The sequence below is a fragment of the Theropithecus gelada genome, chromosome 2, assembly GCF_003255815.1.
Source record: "Theropithecus gelada isolate Dixy chromosome 2, Tgel_1.0, whole genome shotgun sequence".
In the NCBI taxonomy this organism is placed as follows: Eukaryota; Metazoa; Chordata; class Mammalia; order Primates; family Cercopithecidae; genus Theropithecus; species Theropithecus gelada.
The window spans coordinates 76159126-76180561 of NC_037669.1; the positions used below are offsets into that span (position 1 = coordinate 76159126).

Genomic DNA, 21436 nt, shown 5'->3' on the forward strand with positions numbered 1-21436 from the left:
CCTTTTGGGTTTTGCATGCTAGCAATGAACCTCATTGGCTCCAACTTGCACTGACAGAGAGGAAAATTATTCATTCATCTGCAGAGCTCTGCTAATTGACACTGCAAGCAATTCTTCCTTCCTTTCTAACATAGCACCTCTCTGATTTTCAAAATAGCAAAATCTTAAGAAACAAGTTGTACCTTCTTTTTTTTCCCTGTCACTACCCACCAGCATATGACACAAATAAGAATGTTTCTAGGGTTATCTTATCGTTCCCTAAGAATCTGTGCTGAAATTTTCCAGTGAATCATTTCACTTCCCACCCCCCTTTTTTTAATAATCTCACTTGACTACAGATGGCATAGCTCTGGTTCACACCACTAAGATGCCAAAGGCGCAGGACAAAAATACCACAAATAGCTACGCCTGTTTTTTAAACCAGGAAGTAATTCATGGTTAAGTATAGACTACAAAGGTTTAGCTGAAAATAAATCTATCCACTGGAGAATCAGGTTTTCTTAGAGTAAGGTAATCCATACTAACATAAATCAAGAGCTATTGAAGAATGTTACCATCAGAAACAAATAAATTATTTGGTAACTTTATCCGCTCAAGTACCTTAGTGGCTGCCTTTAATTAATTAATTTAAAATTACACATTTGCTTAACTCTAAGTTTTAAAATGCATGTGATCCAACATTGACTTATCACAATACAGGAGCTATATGAGTATTTAAAACATTAGGCACATGATAATCAGTGACCACAAGTAAGACTTCAATGGTTTATTTCCAAAGATCTTCTTATAGCAGTCCTGAGTTTCTTGGTAAAACTGTGGTGACTTATTTCTGGAAGGGCATTACTTCAATGATGGCTTATGAAGTACTTAAGAGTGTGTTCCACACCAGGACAAAATTATTATCCTAGCTATCTACAGACAAAATTCAAATTTCTATTCTCCATCTCAACTACACAAAGGCTACAATCAAGTTAGGAAGGTTAAATTAATAGTGATTTATAAGTGCCTTTTGCTTTTTGTTCATTCCAAAATGAAAGTTGTGTATAAGGAAGAAAAAACTAAAATAAATTCAGTTTAACAGTTTTCCAAATTTGGCATCTGAAGATTTTTTTTAAATTTAGTTTTTCTCTCTTTTATGATCCCAAAACACTCTGAACATACTTTTAAGCATCAGCACTTGTCAGCCAGGATTGTAAACATGCGTTTGCATTTGTCACCTGCCTTAGACGATACAGCTTCTGTGGGCCATGTCTCCATCGTCTTTCTCTGTAAGGCATGGGACAGAGGTCTTCAATTAACTTCTGCATGACTAGTAAAGCTTTTCTTGTGAAAAGGAGTGATTAGAAGGCCCTAGACCAGTGGCTGTCAACTTGGCTACCCACTGGAATAACATAGGGAGCTTTAGAAACACTGATGCATAGGTCCCTCCCTCAGAGACTGTGATTTAATTGGTTTGGGGTGTGGACTAGGCATCCAGAGTTTTGACAAGTTTCCCTGTCTGATTCTACTGTGCAGCCACGGTTGAGACACTACAGTAGACTAGGCTAATGCCTCAAGAACCATTAACCACAGCTGAGTAAGTTAGCATGTGCATGGCACTGAGAATACTGTCTGCTACAAGGCACTAAAGGGTTTGTCAAATGAAGCTCGCCACTACTACTTGTCCTCAATTAGTGTTTTCCAAACTTTCATCAACTGCAAACTATTTTCATCGTTCTTACCAAAGCTACATAAAATACTATTTTTTTAAACTCAACATTTTAATTTACATTATTAATTCTATTATCTCCTCCTCCTCCTCCTCTTTACTCTAATACTAACCAGTCTCTCATGGGGACATCATTGGTATTTTGGACATGACAGTTCTTCATACAGGATTTCAGAATGGTTAGCATTCCTAGTCTCCTACTGCTTCTTCACCAGTAGTGCCCATCTGCCAAAGACAACCTGAAACCACCTCCCAATCCATTTCCAGATGGGCCCCAGGATGAAGCAGGGCACCTCTACCCTCAGCTGAGATAGGTTTTTCCAAAACAATAGTATCTGTGAAACAGTAAGTTCAATAAGCTTATTATATAAACTAAACATTAAAATATTCATCCATGTTTATCTACAAAAATCACCTTGTGTACCCCCTGAAACAGTGCACTAAAGGATGGGCATGTCTGTGATATGAAGAAGACAGAGAAAACCCTCAACTAGAACTTTAACTTTTAAGAAGTACACTCTAGGTATCAGAATTCTCAAGCAGGTGTCTCAGAGCAAATGTGTGATGTATTTTCTTTGAAGATCAAATGATTAGATAAAATTCTCAATCAAATTAAATACCCTTAGTTCCGCTATGAAGCCTGTTTTGCAGGCCTGAGAATGCAAATGTATTCCAAAGCCACCGATATAGTAAGAAACAATTTGAACATATTGAAATTTTGCATTCACTTTTTCATGATTTTTGTCTGAAAGAAATACCAGGTGAACACAGAAAACTATACCTGGCTGAAATGAGCCACATGGGAAAACACAAAATGCACACTCCCTCAACCTTCCACCATCTACCTCGTTCACCACCATGGGTGTTATTAACCACACCCAAACAACACATCTGATGCTACAATTTGTTATCCAATTTCAGATAACCTCCTTCCACCACTTCACAGTCAAGCTGCAACCCTTCTCACGCCTTCCACAAGCAAATGCCAGGTCTTTTCAAGGTAACTGCCATGTTTATTCTAGTATTTATGGTTTTTTTTTTTTTTTTTGAGCATTTAACATTTGTAAGACTCTGCTACCCTTTTCATTAGGTTCCTATGTTTTTCTGTGTGTGTTTCACTGATGAGGTCTTTGAATGTTGTGCCATTACCCCGTTTTCCCAATAAGCCTCATGTGGTTTTTGTTGCGTAATGTTGCATTGTGCAGTAATTTTTTAGGAATGCATGTTGTGTTATAGCAGAACTAACTGTAACTTTAAGCTTGTCCTTTCAATTTTCTATTCCCATCATTGTCCACCCTCCCCCTGTTTTCTTTGGTTAAAATCTTCTTTTCTTATCTATTAACTCTTAATATGGGATTCAGCACTAGAAAACACTAGAAAATCAAGGTTCAAAGCTTTCTAACATTAAAAGTCTACTGATGTATCGATAATATTTCAAAAAAATTCTATTTTCTACTTCAGTAACAATAAAAACTATTTAAAAACTAAGAATGACAATCTATCATGTGAATTTTTCATTCACTAAAATTTAAAACAGATTGTGTGTGTAAGTAACTGAGATTCTGGCTGAAAAGTGTCAGCTCAAATTCTTGTCATGCTACTGAATTAAGCTGTTCTTTAACATCATGGACTGGTAACTTATTCTGTGAAAAGGACAGCATCTGGCTTTCCCCCGACAAGAAAGCAAGAAGGAAAAACCAAATTTAATTATAGTTGAGTTGGACTCCCCTTATCCTTCCACTGTGAGATCTTATTTTTCATAAGATTTTAAACTGGGCATCTAGCTTTAAAAAAGTGTTTGCTCCCAGATCAGAAGAGAAGTGGGCAAATTATAGGTGGGGTTGGGGACCCTATATTAAGTGGACAAAGCGGTGGCCAGATGCTGAGAACAACTGCAATGTGGTCTGCTGAGGAGGCCAAGTTGAGTTTTCAAAGCGCTCCTCTCTCCAGGATCTGGCACCAGCCCAGAGAGAGCACACTCTGTCCCTGAATGAGGAGGGCATGATGAATGGCTCCAGCAAGGGAGAGACAGGCCGACTGACAGACAAGTACAGACACAAGGAAAGAGCAGAGACAAGGAAAGACAAACATGCCTAAGTGTGTACGTGTGTGTTATGCTGGGGAGAAGCGAGGGAGATGGAGTTTCATGGGGCTCTTTTCCCTCGTGGCTTTAATACGTCACATGGCAAGGGCAGGATATTAGTGGGTATAGGAGGGTGGGCAGCTCTGTATAGGTCTTCCAAAATGGAATGCAACCGAGAATACTAAGCTTATAATTCTGAATTCATTCTGAGATTTAAAAAAAAATTTTAAGTATTAACACCCAGGTACACACCAAAAAGGAGTTCAAAGCAAATAATTACATCTTTTTATATCATAAATATTGCTTTGAAAACAACTAAAAATAATTTATAATGAGCAAGTGTCAAAATTAGGGCACAAATCTAAACAGCAGTCAAAACAAATTGTAACTCCAAATGCTAACATTCATACTTGAAAATAATCTAGAAGGATATATGTCAAGCTTTTTAAAAAGTGGTTATTCCTGGGATTATAGCTCTATTTTTTAAAACATTTGTGTATTGTTTTTCTACAATGAATATAGTTTACTCCGTTATTAAATACATACTTCTAAAGAAGAAAAATCTGGTGTTCTGGTCTCAATTTTATACATGCCAAAATAAAGCAAGGCATACTATCATTCCTGAGCACAGTACCAATTTGTCCCATTCTCAACGGGTATCATTCAAGTGGCTAACTACTAAGAAACTCCCACAGAACGTGAATTAAATATCCTCAGTTCTGCTATAAAGCTTGCTTTGAGAATGCAAAAGCATTCCAAAGCCACCGATATACTAAGAAACAATTTGAACATATTGAAATTTTGCATTCACTTTTCATGATTTTTATCTGTAAGAAATACCAGGTGAACACAGAAAACTGGCTGAAATGAGCCACGTGGGAAGATTCAAAATGCACACCCCTCAAACTTCTACCATCTACCTCAGTTCACCACCATGTGTGTTATTAACCCCACCCAAACACATCTGATGCTACAATTTTTCATCCAATTTCAGATAACCTCCTTCCACCATCTCATGGTAACTCACAAGCTGCAACCCATCCCATAGCCTTTATTCAGGGCTCTTTTCTTACATCTTATTAAACCTTTTGCTAATCTTTTATAATCCAAACAACTGGCTGATGAGAAATCTCACCTTCAAGAACAACAACATCAACAACAGCTGCTACTGTGTATTGCGTAGAAACCACATGCCAGGCACCATGCTACGGGATTTACATGGATTATCTCATTCAATCCTGACCATCTTTCTAACAAAGTAGATACTATTATTATCCTCACTTTCCAGATGAGGAAGCCAAGGCTTTAAAGGACTCAAGTCAGTTGTCCAACATCACATGGTTACTTAAGAGGCAAAGATGGGTGCAATCCCAGGCAGGCTGACTCCAGCACCTGGGTGAAAGCACAAGGCAACTTGCCTGCTCTGAAATGGCATTATTAGCAAGTCATAATACATCACGGAGGGGCAGGGATAAAGGTGAGGGTTGGGGCATAAATCAGTAAGAAGGCCATCTTCCCCAAGTGCTCAGCAAAAGCAGGTTGTTAGTGTACAAGTCTGCATAGGCTGAACATCTGTCATCGATGACAGTTTTTTGGTATATTCAGGGTGGGATCCAGAATATGTTTAAGGGAAATCCAGACTGTTTTCGATTTCACCTTTCCATTTTGGAAGTTGCTAAGCTAAAAATCAGCTATGAGTGTGTCAGCCAGTGTAGCAGTTCTCTGCTTGGAGGGTCTTAAAGCATCCAAGATGGTTTTGATAGAAGCAGACAAGTGCCTAGACAGACAGGGGAGGGTCTCCGACGAAAACCCACCTCCAAGTTGAAGACAGTTTAAAGCCTGAAAGTCAAGCTACAAGTTAAATCCTAGGACTGGATTGAGAATTTGTCTTCCCGTTTGGGATGCTTTCCTCTGGTCCCCACCCTTCACCTGTTTTTATATATACCTACCCTTTCCAAATTGGTTTTTCTACACTGTCATGCCCACCTTTGAGTTGTGCCTTCGCTTTAAAGCTTTTTGAATACTCGCAAACCAATCAGACTCCCCATTCTGAGTCCATAAAGGGCCCTAGACCCAGCCACATGGGGGAAATATTCCCCTCTCCCCAAATTCTCTCTCTGCTGAAAGCCGTTGCCATCACTCAATAAAATTGTTCTCCACTTTTCTCACCCTCCAATGTTCCACGTATCCTCATTCTTCTTGGGTGCAATACAAGAGCTCAGGAACCGCCAAACGCAGGTACAACCTATAACACAGGCAAGCTGCGGCACACCCAGCGTGGCCGAGGGAGGCCCAAGCATGGCATCGCTGGCCGAGCATCCCTGGCTTGCAGTGTGACCAAGAAGAAAAATCCTGCATCAGTTTGAAGAGTAAACTGTGACAGAACGTGCCAATTGGGGCTGTCTTTATAGCTTGGTTAAAAGGAATCAACTTAAACACAGTTTCCAGATGAGGATGCTCTACAAAAGACCATCAGCAAACACCTGCTCAATAGGGTAAGGCTGGACCCACCAACCAGTAGACAATACAATATGCGTGCTTCCAGTCACTCTCAGGTTGTTTACGGTCACCTTCCCAGCAGAGGCTCAGGGCTGTTGGGCACAGTCTTGATATGTATGGGTTGAGTAATCAGCCTGAATAGAATCCAAATCAAATAAAAATACTTTTTAAAAGATTACCTGAAAAGGGTAAGAACTTTAGAGTCAGGCATATGTGGGTTCATATCCTTGCTCTGCCAGTTACTAGTTGGGTGAACCTGGGCAACCAGCTCACTCCATCCTCGTTGGCAGTGTCTTCAACTGCCAAGCCTACTTTGCAGGGCTGCTGTGGATTAAATGATAAAGAGTTGCAAAGACTGCAGCACAGAGCCTACTATGGACCAAGTACTGGGAACTCAACAGCACATAAGACAGATACCCCATTAGCTTGGCTGATGCCAGCTACAGGCTTATTTCTTTAGACAGAAAAGTACTCGCCAATAAAACCTCCTGACTTCTAAAGAAAGTAGAAATCACTTAAGAACAAACCAAACCCTCTTTACTGTAAGTTATCTTCCCCAGTGTGATAAGGATTTAGTATACATATTTTTACATGCCATTTCAGGAAGATATCAACCTATTCTAAGATAGGAGCTCAGGGGAGCAACTTTAAGAATTCATTTAAAAATTAGCAAATTCATACCAAACAAAAAGAACATTCATTCAAGATAAAGTTATTTTACAAATAAAAGGTTGGTTCATTTTCCTCACAGAATTCAGAAGACACTCACGAAAAACTGCAAATAGAATAAAATGAAGATCAAGTCTCAAATTCAGTTTACAGATCCAAAGGTGGAAATTTTGGGCAGATTTTCTAAGTAAAACCCACAAATTTTTCTTTAAATGAAACTCGCTCATACTTTCAGATAGACTCAGTCAGTTAAGGTTAAACAGAGTGTGCACTCGGCATGGACGGGCCTTATGAGAAATACCAATGCATGCTTCAAGAAATGCATGACTTCATGCCTTCTGACAGCTCCATTCCAAAAACATCCCATAATGATGGTCATTTAAAGCAAGGACTTTCAATAACGAAGGTTATACATGGCTATAAAATGTAAAACACAGGTAAACATGCACACAGTCTTTGGCCAGTCATAGTAAGCAACAATGCACATATCAAAAGCTCAGTTTTAAAACTTTAGGTCATTCATCAAGCTGTCCCTTCACAAAATTATTTATTGTTTATTTTTATGTCCAGGTTGAAAAATAACTGCAGCTTGCTATTACATCGCTCCCAATTAATCCAAACTGTCATACTCCATTTCCAGGCCACCAAACACAACTCATGAGGTGTCAATTGGCATTATGTGTCTTTCACAAGGATTATAACTCCTTAAGAAAACATCCAAGAGCAGGACCTGAGGCAGACTAGAAATAAAGACTGCATTAAAAAAACAAACAAACAAACAAACTCAGCACTTTTTTCTTACACATGTACTTTGCTCCCAACTAGTGTTTTCCCTAAACTTCTGTTATTCACAACTAAATCATACTTTGGATCCTTTTCCAAATCTGCACAATATCTAGACGATTATTAATATATTTTTAAAAATTCAGTGGCCGACTAGGTACTAATTTAGCATTATCCTAAGCAATAATATCTCTGAAAGAATGACTTTGTATTTGATGTAGGAGTTTCATATATATATATATTTTTTCCTAATGAATATTAAAAAATACTTGGCATACCATTGCAAATCACTACACATGGACTACATATCACTACATATGGATTACACATGAACATTATGCATTTCATATTTCCTCACTACTTTCATTGTTGTCAACTTTTCCCTCTAAATTTTCTTATTCTTCTTAAAAGCACTCACACGTGGCCTGACAAGCAAACATGGTCCTACTCCATCCACTCTTTGTAGTCACAGGTTCTTTTTAATCCTAAATCTGCTTTATCTTTGATCCAATTTCTTTATGTTCCCCAGGCACTTGATGAAACTATTCCAGAGAGAGCTGAGTGTAGTCTAATTGCTTAAAAGGAAGCAAGTCGGTGGGACTGTCCCTGGAACATTCAAATCTCAAGTTGGGGAATTCAGAACTGACCTCTGACATGCAGTGCCTCAAAGGACAATTAGCCAAAATTGGGGCTGGGAGGCAACTTCAGAGCATGCTTAGGTGGGTTACAAATGGCACTGGAAAACACTAAGAAAGAAAAAGTCCTTGCCACAAAGCACTCGGCATCATTTCCACTAGAGAGATTTAACTGAAAAGGATGATTTCAACACTGGCTGCCCTTACAAATTAGTCTCCAACTGCTACCTCTGCCAAATGCATCTCTCCTCCCCCTAATGCGGAGGTGCTTTTAAATTAAAACATAAGGGGAAAGTGCAGAAAAGAGAGTCATTTATAGCACTTGGGCCACTTGAAACAACTTTTCACCAAAGGTCCTAATCAAATTATCAAGCTCTTCAAGTCAGTGCTTTATGACAGAAATAAAGGCCCAACTAAAGTATTCGGGTCTCTTGGCATTTCCACGTCTCTGGGCAGAGCGCACACTGCAGCATACCCATTCACACTGGCTGCATGAAAGAGAACAGATCACAAAGGGCAGATTACAAGGGAGAACGACTCCACTTCAGTGGGGGAAGGGACAGGCGTGAATGGATTGTAAATAATGTTGCTAAGAAAGGAGCAGAAATATGGCAACCTCAAATAATCCTCTTGCCAGGAATTCTTCCCAAGAGGACTGTTCTTTCTGAACTCTGCTTTCAAGTATGTGAGAAATATGAAAAACTTACTGAATATCTGGGGGATACTCCTTCCCTGCCTGCTTAACTTGCAGCTCTTTGCAAACATTTGTAAAAGGGCTTAAAAAAAATCCAAAAATTTTTATTGAAAAAGATGGAATGATAGGGAAAAAGAGGAGGTACAGAGTGTTGTAACAGTTGATCACCTCAGCTACGAGTATAACACCCTTTTTTTTTTCTTTCATGAAACAGCTTGTCTTAAGTAAAACCGAGTGGTCTGAGTGATCAGTTCAGTTCCTGAAGGACGCCCTTTCTATGCTCCTGCAACCCCGTTCAAGGTGCAGACTTTCGACCCGAGGGTTATCATCCTCTCTAACGCATACACACACTTGGGGAAAGTACCTTTTGGGAAAAGGATGCTGTTGCTTTTGAGCGTAACACAACCATCCAACTGTTTATGCCACCTCTGTGATCTTGCTGTCACCGTTTCTAACTACAGATACCACACAATGAATGTACATGCTGGCTGACACTTCTGCTCTGCTAACAGCCATAAGGACTTCTCTCTGCTATCATCAGAGAGCACAGTGTCACCCAAATGATGCTGACAGACCACAGCAATAAATCACCCTGGCTGAAACAAACATGACCTCACCATCTGAGTGATGCACATCATTTTGTAAAATTTCACTCCCCTTTCTCGCTCTCACACCATCATTCACTTGAACTGTTTCTATACCTCAGGTACCAACATGTGAGAAGAAAAGAGAGCCAAAACAAAAATCCACTAGTCTCTAGCTACTTTTGATTTAATCCTCTATATGTTAGGGAAAAGAACACCTTAGAATTTCAGCTATTTACCTTTGTAAGTATAGCCTTCCAATTTGTTACACTATCTGCCGTTCAAGCATCAAACATACTCAGTCTTTACACAAGTATCTCTACAGTCTCATTTTGGTCTAGGTCACTGTCTTTCCCAAATGAAATATATGGGCTATTACCAAAATGCTAAAAGACAATTTAAAAGAACAAAACAAAACTATGCCGTTACCACTCCAATCCAATTTTTACATATACACAAAAAGAGAGAGAATAAAAGGAAACTGGTAAAACTCAAATTAGAGGAGCTGTCTTGTTTTTGTTTGGTTTCTGTTTTGTCTTTTAAAATAGAAATTTCCGTGTAGGAATCCCAACAGGGAGCATCATCTTCCCAGTCCAACAAACAAGAGCAACTCTGCAAGGTACAACGAAATGACAAAACCATCTGCTAAAAAGTGCTACACTGAGCCAGTCACAATCCTTATTGCTATTATCCACTGGTTTTATATCCTTTTTCTATCACCTTATTCTGGGTGGGGCAGGGCAGAATACCTGAAGACCAAAACATGGAAATAAGAAAAACCTCACATTTTGAACACAGCCTAACAGCTTCCTTCATTATGCATTCTCTTAATAAGGAATGAGTGATTAATTACTCAGGAATGCCAATGTTTTCAATGAGTCTGCAACACACATTTATTTTTTCTGAAGAGAAACAGTATCTGCTCCACCTGCAGGCCAGGGCTGTCAACTAATAAAACATCAGAAGTGACATGCAAAAACGAAAGCAGAAATAGCAAACCTAAAACTGTCTGACAAGAGTTTTCAGAAAAATCAGTTATAGAGAATCAACAGCAATTTGATTAAAGGTTTAAGATCTTTTCATATTTAAAGTCCTACAACTGGGGAGCTAAATTTCAACTTCAATTAAAACCATCCGGTCAAGCTCATTATTGCAGAAGGCATGAAATCTGAATCCTCTGAAAACTAAAGAACTCAACTGACACCTCACTTCCTGCATGAAGACAGAAGGTCTGAGACAGGTAAGGTAACATTGAGAACAGCCTCCACATCCACCCAAGAAGAATCAGCTTAGCTCTGCTGGCTACCTTAATAACACAACTGAAAAAAATCATCTTTTCTGGCAGTTAGTCCATAATTAAATTTTTATACACTCAATTTAAGTTACTGAATGACTTCCCAGGGTTACTGGTTGTATTTTGAAGTTGTTCTTCCTCTTGACGCAGTGTTTTGTTTGAAACTTTGTTGTGGAACTGAAGTATCTGACAAAACAGCTTTCAAACACATTCTACAGGAAACACTGCAAACTGCCTGTCATGAAACCTCACTTACCACAAGTAAGATAAAAAACAAACAGTTAAAGCATGTTACAACGTTCCTCCATTTTTAGAGAGCGACGTAACCAATACTCTCTCTGTTTTGAGATATGGGAACTGTTTGGTGCAAACCTCAGCATTTTGTTGGAGTTAATAACAAACTCGACTCCTGTTTGCATCTGAACTTTGGCCAGATCACTCAAATGACATTTCAGAATGGCTCCTGTGGACAGCTTGCAGCAGCTAATCCCTGTGGCTGCGATTAACCACGCTGATCCCCTAGCTCTGCAGGCTCCCTCCCTCCACTACTTGAGCAGCGAAGCCCTCCTGGCCTGCTGGCAGGGCAAGACAAACGCCAGGAGGAAAGAGGCCTGCATAAACTCTTCCCAACTCTGCTTGGTTCTATGTAAGGTTAGCAAAGACCTACCCACCGTCCACAGGCTCATCCAGAGCTGGGCCCTGAGCCAAGCCCAGCCTCTGAAAACTGCCTCAGAAAACTTACCCAGTGGAGCTTTCAGCTCCTGCGCAGAAGGGCTGCTTTGGAGAGGCGTCTTGCTACCTTCCATTCACAGAATTTGGTTGTGCTTCATTGCACACTTGCTACTGCAGGCTTGCATCATGATTTAGGTCTGCCCACCAACTCCAAATATGCTCCATGTTTGGGCTTATGTAACATTTGCTACTACTGTAAAAAGCACTTGAATTACAAAGGTCCTGGCAGATCAACAGAAAACAGGGGGTGGAGTCTAATTTCATCTAATATGGTCATACCAGGCGTCCTGGACGGTGTAAATTAATCTTTCTATTTGAAAGGCAACTTGTCAAAACTGGGGAAGATGGAATACTATAAGTTTAACCTGCTAAAATGCAAATTACTTATACTTTGTGAATTGTTTTCTGAATGGCTTTAAACTGACACAGTTACTACCAGGTATATTACAAAACTTACATGATTTATTTAAAAACCTACATTTTAAGTCTCAGTAGACCTAAAGGTCTTAAAATTAAACATTTCTATAAAATGCCTGCAGCATTTTTCCAGGTTTTATTTCCCCTATACTATCTATAGTTGCTAAACTTTACAAAAAAAGTTTATTATTCCTAAGCATACTTTTCCTTCCTAAATCTAGTAACAAAAAAACTTAACCCACTTTCTGTGCATATTTGTAAAATATGTGTAATTTCATATCCACATGTTTGTCCAGTTTGTTGTTCAATCACTGGAGGACTGACTAAAGCTTTCATACTTTTAAATCCAAGAATTTCTCTCACTGAGTGCCCCCTTGAAAATAGTGTCTTCCTGGCCTGTTTCCCTATCATCCCTATCATGCTCCCTCTCTCTGGCCAATCAACAAATCTACTGTCAAATAGACATGGAATGGGGTGTAATGGCTCACACCTGTAATCCCAACTACCTGGGAGGGTAAGGCAAGAGTCCAGGAGTTTGAGGCTGCAGTGAGCTATGACTGCGCCACTGCACTCCAGCCCAGGTGACAGAGTTCTAATAAAAACAAAACAACAAAAAATCACCACAAGTGACATGGAAAAAACCGCCAAGTGATCTGAGTTTTATAATAATGACTTAGAAATCTGATAGTTCAAAATGAACTCTTTTAAATGTCAAAAGAAGCGGGAAAAGATTCTTCTACAAAATCCTATCACCCCACACAGAATATTGGGCAGAAGTCATGAGTTACGTATGTGGAAATGATATAGCCTGAAACGGGTGGGGAAGTTTTTAGACAAGCTTGAAAATGTCTTCTATCGGGCCAAATTCTAAATTGACTCTAAAGCAAAAGAATAATAGCTGCACTGCCCTATTTTCACAAAGATTCAGATCCCAACCATGTCAGCAATACCAAGACCCAGGGGATTTTCTGAAACCCACTTTCCCCCAAGCCCTCCCCCACCACCGAGATTCCTTACAATAACGGTCATACAATCCAAAACTATGGTAGCCCTTAAAAGACACTAGGAGAACCCAAGGGAAGAGTCATCAGCAAGCCTTAGAAGCACAGGATGCGGATACATCTCCCAAATCTTTTCAAAAGCTCATTAGTGAAAATAAGAATTTTAAGTTAATTCACTGAAGCTTTTCTTAAGCTAGAAAAAAAAAAAAAAAAAAAAAAAATCCATGGCTGTACAACCTGATTGCCACAGGTCTTAGTAGTATTTACTCTACTTCACCTGCCCTCCCTGCAGGGGTAGCCAAGGAATCTCCTTAACGTCATCAATAGCAGAAAAGAACAGGGTAGGAGGATCCTTCTTGAGCTAAACCACACTTCCCTATCACTATACTTGTACGACAGGACACCAGACTTCTTGCTGGCCTCCCAAGGACAAATGCTTGCTTTTCTAATATTCCCTTTCGTACACAGTGATTGTACCAGTGGGGAAAAATATCATTATGAGAGTCAGCCAATCCAAGACAGTTCTAAGAATCAAGTCATTCTGCGACACTGAAGAAAACCAGGGTGAATTTTAGCAAATGTTCTTAAATGCTACAAACACAAGTCTATATTTAAGTTCAGAAATAAGAGAAAAACAATTTTAACATTTTTAAGACCTACATCAGAAAAGGGATGAATGAATGGCTGTGTAAGCCAGGAAAACATAATTTTGTATACCAATAATACAAATACATAGAAACTGAGAACAAAGTTCAATTTTAAACACTCACATGTGCCCCTCTTAATGCCCTGAATAAAATGTTTAAGCAAATACTGCTTTGTTCTGCTTGTAAAGCATTATCACAATTTTCTTCAAATCATTTCTCAATATCCTATCCAAATAAAGTTTATTTTGATATTAAATATCCCAGTGATGGCTCAGATATAAGTGTTTAGGTCTGGGGACATGGTCGTATTTCTTTTTTCCTAAGAAAAAAAATTAAGACTACAGACTAAAAAAAAACTACAGACTAAAATAACATCTTAATAGAATAACATCCGTGCCTCACTGACCAAAAATTATATGTATCAGCTGTGGTTTGGACGGTGTACACATGTCAATTTTACTCTAGTGCACAAAGGGCGTTCTGAACTGTGCATTAGCCTATTCGCAGCAAACAAGCAAACTTGCAGGAGGCTAGGAGAAGCACTCAAGGTTTGGGTTCAGGGGGCAGCCAGCCTGCAGTCTGAGCACTTCTAGTTGTGCAGCCATGGGCAAGAGACTCTGGAGAGCTAAGGACTGATACTCCCTCCTCCCACAAGCCTGGGTTGAGGAGTAAATTTGAGATAACGCAGGTAATGCAGTGTCCAGCACTTGTTAAACGTTCAGCAAATGTTAGCTATTATGATTACAGCCAAGGAGAAACTGGATGGATGATAGAAAAGAAGAGTTAAACAGAAACAGAAAAACTGAGGTTTCTATTATAGAAATTAGTCAAGTCCCCTACAAATCTTGGGATTTCCTAAACGGAATCCTTGAGAAGCCAGCAGAGGTGTCATTCAGTGTTCTGGAGGGCAACAAACAAGCTGCTGGCAGTTATGAAATACTGTGTTCCTGTCATTGGTGAAAGCCAGTTCTCCATTTTACAGGAATACAAGTCTCCACTAACTCCACTTCACTGTCTCAGCAGGCCAGGCGAGTTATAATTGGCCTTAATTGGCACTTACAGGAGCTTTAACATTCCTTACCTGCTGCCAAGGAGCACTTGAAAGGGGAAAAAAGTATTTTCAAACTTGGAAATACCAAGCAATTCATTCGGCTGTGGGCCTGGAAGCCTGCTATCCAGAATCAGATTAGCTTCACCTAGAAATGTTGCTATGTTATTATCCAGCGCTCATTAGGTACTCACACTGGATTAGGAGAGGTGGGAGATGAAATTTAAATGGGAATAATTCACCTTGGAGGCTAAAACCATGCAGCAGCCTTCCTCTAGCTTATCTTTTGGTGGATGGCTCTCCAGGGCTCACCCACACTTCATGTGTGTAAGGCAGGCAAATAAAATATCTTTTCATGGCCTGATTTACACAGGCTTTGAGTTAACCACAGTCTGACCTCAGCCCAGTTATTATTTGAAACACACAATGAACACTGTTATAAGGTGACCAATCATACCAACTGCAAAGAGGATAGTGAGATCAGAAACAAAACTGGCCATAGTTTTTCCTTGGCCTTGCAATTAATCACACTCAAAATTGTTATCCTCTAGGAGGCCTCACATTTTGCACAGAAGAATCCTAGCATAAAAGAATGAGATTTCTTCCTTAAGGTAAATCCCATACAGAATGAATAGAAATTTCCCATAGATGCCAGGGAAACTGCCTACAATTGTTTAAATATTTTTTTAAATAATCACTTGTTTTGAAAGCTCTCTGTCTCATATTATTATTACTCAGACTTGTGCTTGTTTGAGAAATTTACTTCAAATTAAAATTAATCATACGTGTGTGTGTGTGTGTGTGTAAGGAACATTGTTAAGAGGCTTTAGAAAAATAAATGGAAGCTTAGAAAAATAAATACATCTACTCCTTTGGAGATACTCTTATAGTGACTGGTAGAGATAAAGTATTATAGCCTTTTTGGAAAGCAATCCAGTAGCAGCTATTAACACTGCAAATAACTATCTTTTGTGACCCAGGAATCCACTCCTGAGACTCTATCCCACAGAAACTAAACCACCAGTAATTAAGTATGTATGTACCAGAGTGGTTACTGCTGTTTGGTTCACAGAGACCAAAAGCAAGAAACAAAATGAATGTCCATAGAGGGCCTGGCAGAGGAAGCTACAGCACAGCCACACTTTAGAGCAGTATGCAACCATTAAAAAGAGGGGATTAGTGTTATCCAGGGCTGTGAATGGATTTACATGAGGTATTGTTGAGTAGAAAAGGAGCAGAAGTGTGCATAATAGGATCCATTTTTTTGTAAAACTATCACCAAAAGCCCCTACTAATAAAATACATGATTCGATGTGCCTGGATAGAGTTAGAAGCATGAGAAAAATATAGAAGGATGCATACTAAGTTACATACTAAGAATGCAGCATGTATGATTTATAGCGTAGTGCGGACTGCTACAGTTAGAGAAGGCAGGTAAGTTGAAAGAGCCAATGAAATAAGAAAAAGGCTGCACTGAAAACAGTTGAGATGATTACATTTGTGTATTTACATAAAAATACATTATAGGTGTACATATTTAATACATTCATATGCCGATCAAAAAATCTATAAAGAAAGAGTTGGTCTAAAAAATTTGTTATAAAAATGCACCGTGAAGGTAGCTGAAGAAAAATTAAAGAAATACAAAATTCTGGCTGAGGCGGGTGGTTCACACCTGTAATCCCAGCACTTCAGGAGGCAGAGACAGGTGGATTGCTTGAGCCCAGGAGCTTGAGACCAGCCTGAGTAACATGGTGAAACCCTGCCTCTACAAAAAATACAAAAATCAGCTAGGTATGGTGGTGTGTGCCTCTAGTCCCAGGTACTGGAAGGGCTGAGGTGGAAGGATTGCTTGAGCCCGGGAGGTGGGGGTTACAGTGAGCCAAGACTGCGCCACTGCACTCTAGCCTGGGCAACAGACTGAGAATCTGTCTCGAAGAAGAAGAAAAAAAAGAAATACAAAATTCTGGTATTACATCAAACAAGTGTGTCTTGATTACTGTCACTCTCTTAATTTGTTTGGCTAAGCAGGCTGAGACTCAAGTAGCACAACAGACCACAGTTGAATCACACAGAAAAAGGCCTATTAGCCACTTTGGCAAAATAACATCTTAACTCTCTAAAGCTCACTACACATCTTCAGTATTAGAAGTTGTAGGCCAGGTGTGGTGGTTCACGCCTATAATCCCAGCACTTTGGGAGGCTGAGGCAGGCAGATGACTTGAGGTCAGGAGTTCAAGACCAGCCTGGCCAACATGGCGAAATTCTGTCTCTACTAAAAATGCAAAAATTAGCTGGGTGTGGTGGTACATGCCTGTAGTCCCAGTTACTCAGGAGGCTGAGGCATGAGAATCACTTGAACCTGGGAGGTGGAGGTTGCAGTGAGCCGAGATTGCACCACTGCACTCCATCCTGAGCAAGAGAGCGGGACTCTGTCTCAAGAAAACAAAACAGAAGTTCTAACAACCTTTTTAAGAAATATATCAAGCATAAGAGGTAATGAAACAAATTTCATTCCAAAGTTTGTGACCTGAAGAGAATATAAATCAAGAACTCTATATTGTGTGATCAGGGGCTGTTTGTATTTTATTTTAAATGGAAATAATTCTTTTATTTTTTTAATCTTCAAATAAATGCACAAGATGAAAAGGTATAAAATTACTTTGAAGTAAGCCTCAAGACTGGGATTTCTACACACATACTGTGGGATAAGGGAAATAGCTAAATTTAGCTATTGGGCCCCTCCCAAACCAGTTTGTTTTATGGACTTGGACTAGTACATACATCAGAGGAATTATTCCAGTCAGGTAGTAGGTACCACAGCATCAAGAAGTGATAAAAACTCCCTCTTCTGGTCATATGTAAGATCACAGCTTAGCAGGCTTGAAATCGCAGGTACTTATCTTAGTCAACGTACAAATTAGTCTTGTGAAATGACTGTCAGGAAAAATACTTTTTAGGAAATATAAATAAAATATGGATTTATTTCCTGAAATATCTCCTTTAAAGTTGAAGCATGGCCATCCTATAATAGCTAATGACTTCTACATGTAGCAGGCAAGTCAAGAGTGACACTGGTGAATATTAACAATTCATATATATATTAAATAATAATTTCTTAATTTTTATTAAGCCTTTTTTTAAAAAAAATTTCCAACTGTTTTTCCCTCTATTAAGGTATAAATGACAAATAAAAGTTCTATATATTTACAATACAGTGTAATGTTTTGATACATATATACATTATAAACAATTTATAGATAGACAGATAGATAGATAGATATTGCCAGAAACTCACATTTTCACTGCCTTATTATTGTGGCAACCCAAATCAGAACTGCTGAAGTAGTTCATCAAATCACAGTAGTACAAACCTGGAGGGCACTGTGACCAGGTTCCATGTGGAGAATCAATATGCTGAAATACTGACAGACATTCCCAAAGAAGAACAGTCCTTAAGGCACTGTATACAGTAACGCAACACTGAAGATCTAAGTGTCCATCAACAGGAGTCAGGTTAAGTGAAAATACATTAATGAAGCGGAATAACAGGCAGTCCTTAAAAAGACTACAGCAGAACAGTATGTATTAACCTGAAAAAATATTTTAGATAGATTATTAAGTTAAAAATGTGAATTCACACTGAATCTACTTTTTTTAATATGTGAGGGGAAAAAATATACTGGTAAATATTCCTTTGTCCAGGTTCTAGGAACCCTCCAAGAGTATATGTCAAACTGTACCCCTGAAAAGTAAGATGAAGGAGCTTTGTTCATTCTGATTGCATACTTATCCTCTGGTTGTCTACTTTCTTTTACAATGTATTTTATTTTAATAATTAAAAACAAATTGAAAGATAGTGGTTTGTTAGTCAATAAATTTTCACAACTACCCAACAAATACATGAGAAGTCCCGGGAAAGTGCACACATTTTCTTTTGTTTTCTGGCTTATATGACTAGATTACAATAACATTAAAAAACTGAAAAGAAAAAATGACCCCCCAACTTGGCATCACTGCAATAATTACTTTCTTCTATAATCTTTAGAAAATGCCTAAAGACTTAACATAATATATCAACACTTTTCATTCAGGTCAATGCACCTCATTAAAAATAAATGCCCATATACAAACTGAAAGAACAACCTCCTGATCCATAAGCGCAAGTAAATTCATCCAGCTGCTTGAGCCAAAAACCCCATGAGTCATTCCTCCTCCCTTCCTTTCCCAATCCATCAGCAAGCCCTGCTGGCTTTATACTTCCGATGCAGATTTTAATTCTGTTCACACTTCTCTGCCCCTGCTGCTACAATCCTAATCTAAGCTTTCTCTCCTGATCCAGCTCTCACCTTAACTAGTACGAAACAGCTCACTAACTGGTCTCCCTGGTTCCACATTTGTCCCCTGTGTTCCATACAGCAACCATGTGATCAAACACTTCCTGGCCAAAATACTCCAGCAACTTACACCGTCCAATCCTGATTCTTCTCATGGCTTGCAGGGTCCAGTGTCATGTGGTCCTAGAACCACTTTCTCCAGTTTCAACTTGGACCCCTTTCCTCCTTGCACACTGTCCTTCGGTCTCCTCACTGGCCTTTCTGCCAAGACCACTTCCATCTAAGGACCTCCGCACTTGATATTTCCTCTATGTGAAGCACTTGTCCTTTACATCTTCAAATGGGCTGGCTCTCTTTCATCACTGAGTTTAAACATCAACTCCAGAGACAGACTTTCTTTAACTAGCCTTACCTAAAGTGGTCTGCCCCAGTCATTTTCTCTCACATTATTCCTAGCATTTATCACTACCTGAAATAATCTGATTTCACACAATTTCATTTTTCTCTCTCCTCAATACAATATATTATATTAAGTCAGAATATAAGGTGCATGAAATCACAGACACTGCTTTTCTACCTCAGTAGAGGGCAATGCCTAGCATATATTAGGCACCCAATAAATTTTGTTAAATGCATGAGTAATACTATTGTTAGTTTAATTCCTTTTTAAAGCAGTCCCAAAGGCATAGACATTCATAAGAGCACAGATATCAGTAAGAGGAAAAATAAGTTCATTTTATAATTAGAAATTAAAATGTTGCTCCTACAAATGTCATAACTTTATTTTAAATATATCTGCTTATAATACAACTAGAGAAAAAAGATAAATTTATATTAGCTGAGAGAGAATAAACTTTTATCTAATGCTACTTCAGTTATCTGAAAAATTTAATTAGCATTCTTTCACTTGTAGCAAAGAAAAAAATGAATACACTGTATGTTACACTATCACTCTCTAATATTAATAGCAATAAATGACAAGTGAAAGAAAAAACATTTTCTTTCTTTATCCAAAAATGGTTACTTAGTGACAAGAAGTTTAGGGCAAAAGGTCAACCTGGAATTTCCTTCCAGAGTTAAACTAATTTCCACCTTGACATCATTCATGTTTTCATGTGCCTGTTTTGGTTAGCTCCCATTCCCGGCTCATCCCCAGACTGCTGGAGAAAGACCTGGTACATGTCTTCCAAGCAAAAGAGTGAAGTAATTTTTCTTTTGCTCCGCAACAAGTTTCAGTCTTTATACTGACTGCAGAAATAAACACGTCAGTCAATTCTCTAAAGAAGCTACAAAATGTTACGAGTCTCATACAAAAAGAGGAGGAGTTTGGTTTTAGATAGCTACTATGATTTAGAATTAAATAAAGTAGAACAGGCAGAAGAGAAATTCAATGACTATGCTAAATCAATTATCTACCTACCATCACTATATCTTTGAATTACCAAATGTTCCGAGGTAACAGGTTTATAATACTGATCCAGCTTCTTGAAGCAAACTTAAAATTCTACTTCAGCTAGAACATCTGTCGCTAATGATAGCTTTGTGACACATGCAATTCATACTGTCTCTGAATTTTCTTTTAACTCTATACATCCTTATCATGCAAAATAAATCAATGTTAGTAGGCAGAAAAGATGGCCTAGTTGGTATATTTTATCTGTGTGAATGAAATTTAATTTACGAGTTTGATCTTTAAACTAAACATAAAATCCATTCAGTGGATTGTTAAGAACAGGAAATAAGATAGTACATGCAAAAATTCTCTGTAAATCACCAGGTACTATTAAAAGTTATCATTAGTCAGTGGACTTAAATTTAGTATACTTATGAGAAAAAAAGAGTTTATTTCCTTATCAAAAACAGTTATTAGCTAAAAAAAAAATGACACGTTAAAAAATATCTGAACCTGTTACTTTCCAGGTCTAAGTTAATCAGAGAGCAAAAGGGGAGGGAAGTGTTCTATATTAAATGGTAAAACCTCTGCTTTGTGATGCAAGATAATTACACGATGGCAATTGCTGGTCAGAACTATGTAAAATGTTGTCAACAATGAGAACCAGCATTTTTGCCAGAAGCAGTCCATCAGATCTCAGAGTAAAAATTCATTTTTCTCTTATAGTACTAACATTCTTTGAAACCAATTACTTAGCTCAAAAAAGTACAAGTAATTTCTCATATGAATATATGAGTAATTTGCTCATCCTGATGAAAATGACATTTTAGAAAATATAATTTATGCTAGCATCTAAAAGAATCCAAACCACCTCAATGCACACCAAGGAACATTAAGTCCAAGCAATGTGTG

General features: G+C 38.5%; 1 protein-coding gene across 3 annotated transcripts in view; it reads right to left on the minus strand.

The window, feature by feature from the left end:
• Positions 1-21436, minus strand: part of ATXN7 (ataxin 7) — a 106660-nt gene that overhangs the window by 23769 nt on the left and 61455 nt on the right. The window contains exon 1 of one of the 3 annotated variants that reach the window (XM_025375026.1): positions 11692-11923. The exons of the other annotated variants lie outside the window; for them this stretch is intronic. Coding sequence (XP_025230811.1) covers positions 11692-11755 — 64 coding nt within the window. The 5' untranslated portion in view covers positions 11756-11923. Of the gene's footprint in view, positions 1-11691; positions 11924-21436 lie in introns of those variants that run through there. 3 annotated transcript variants of the gene reach the window in all.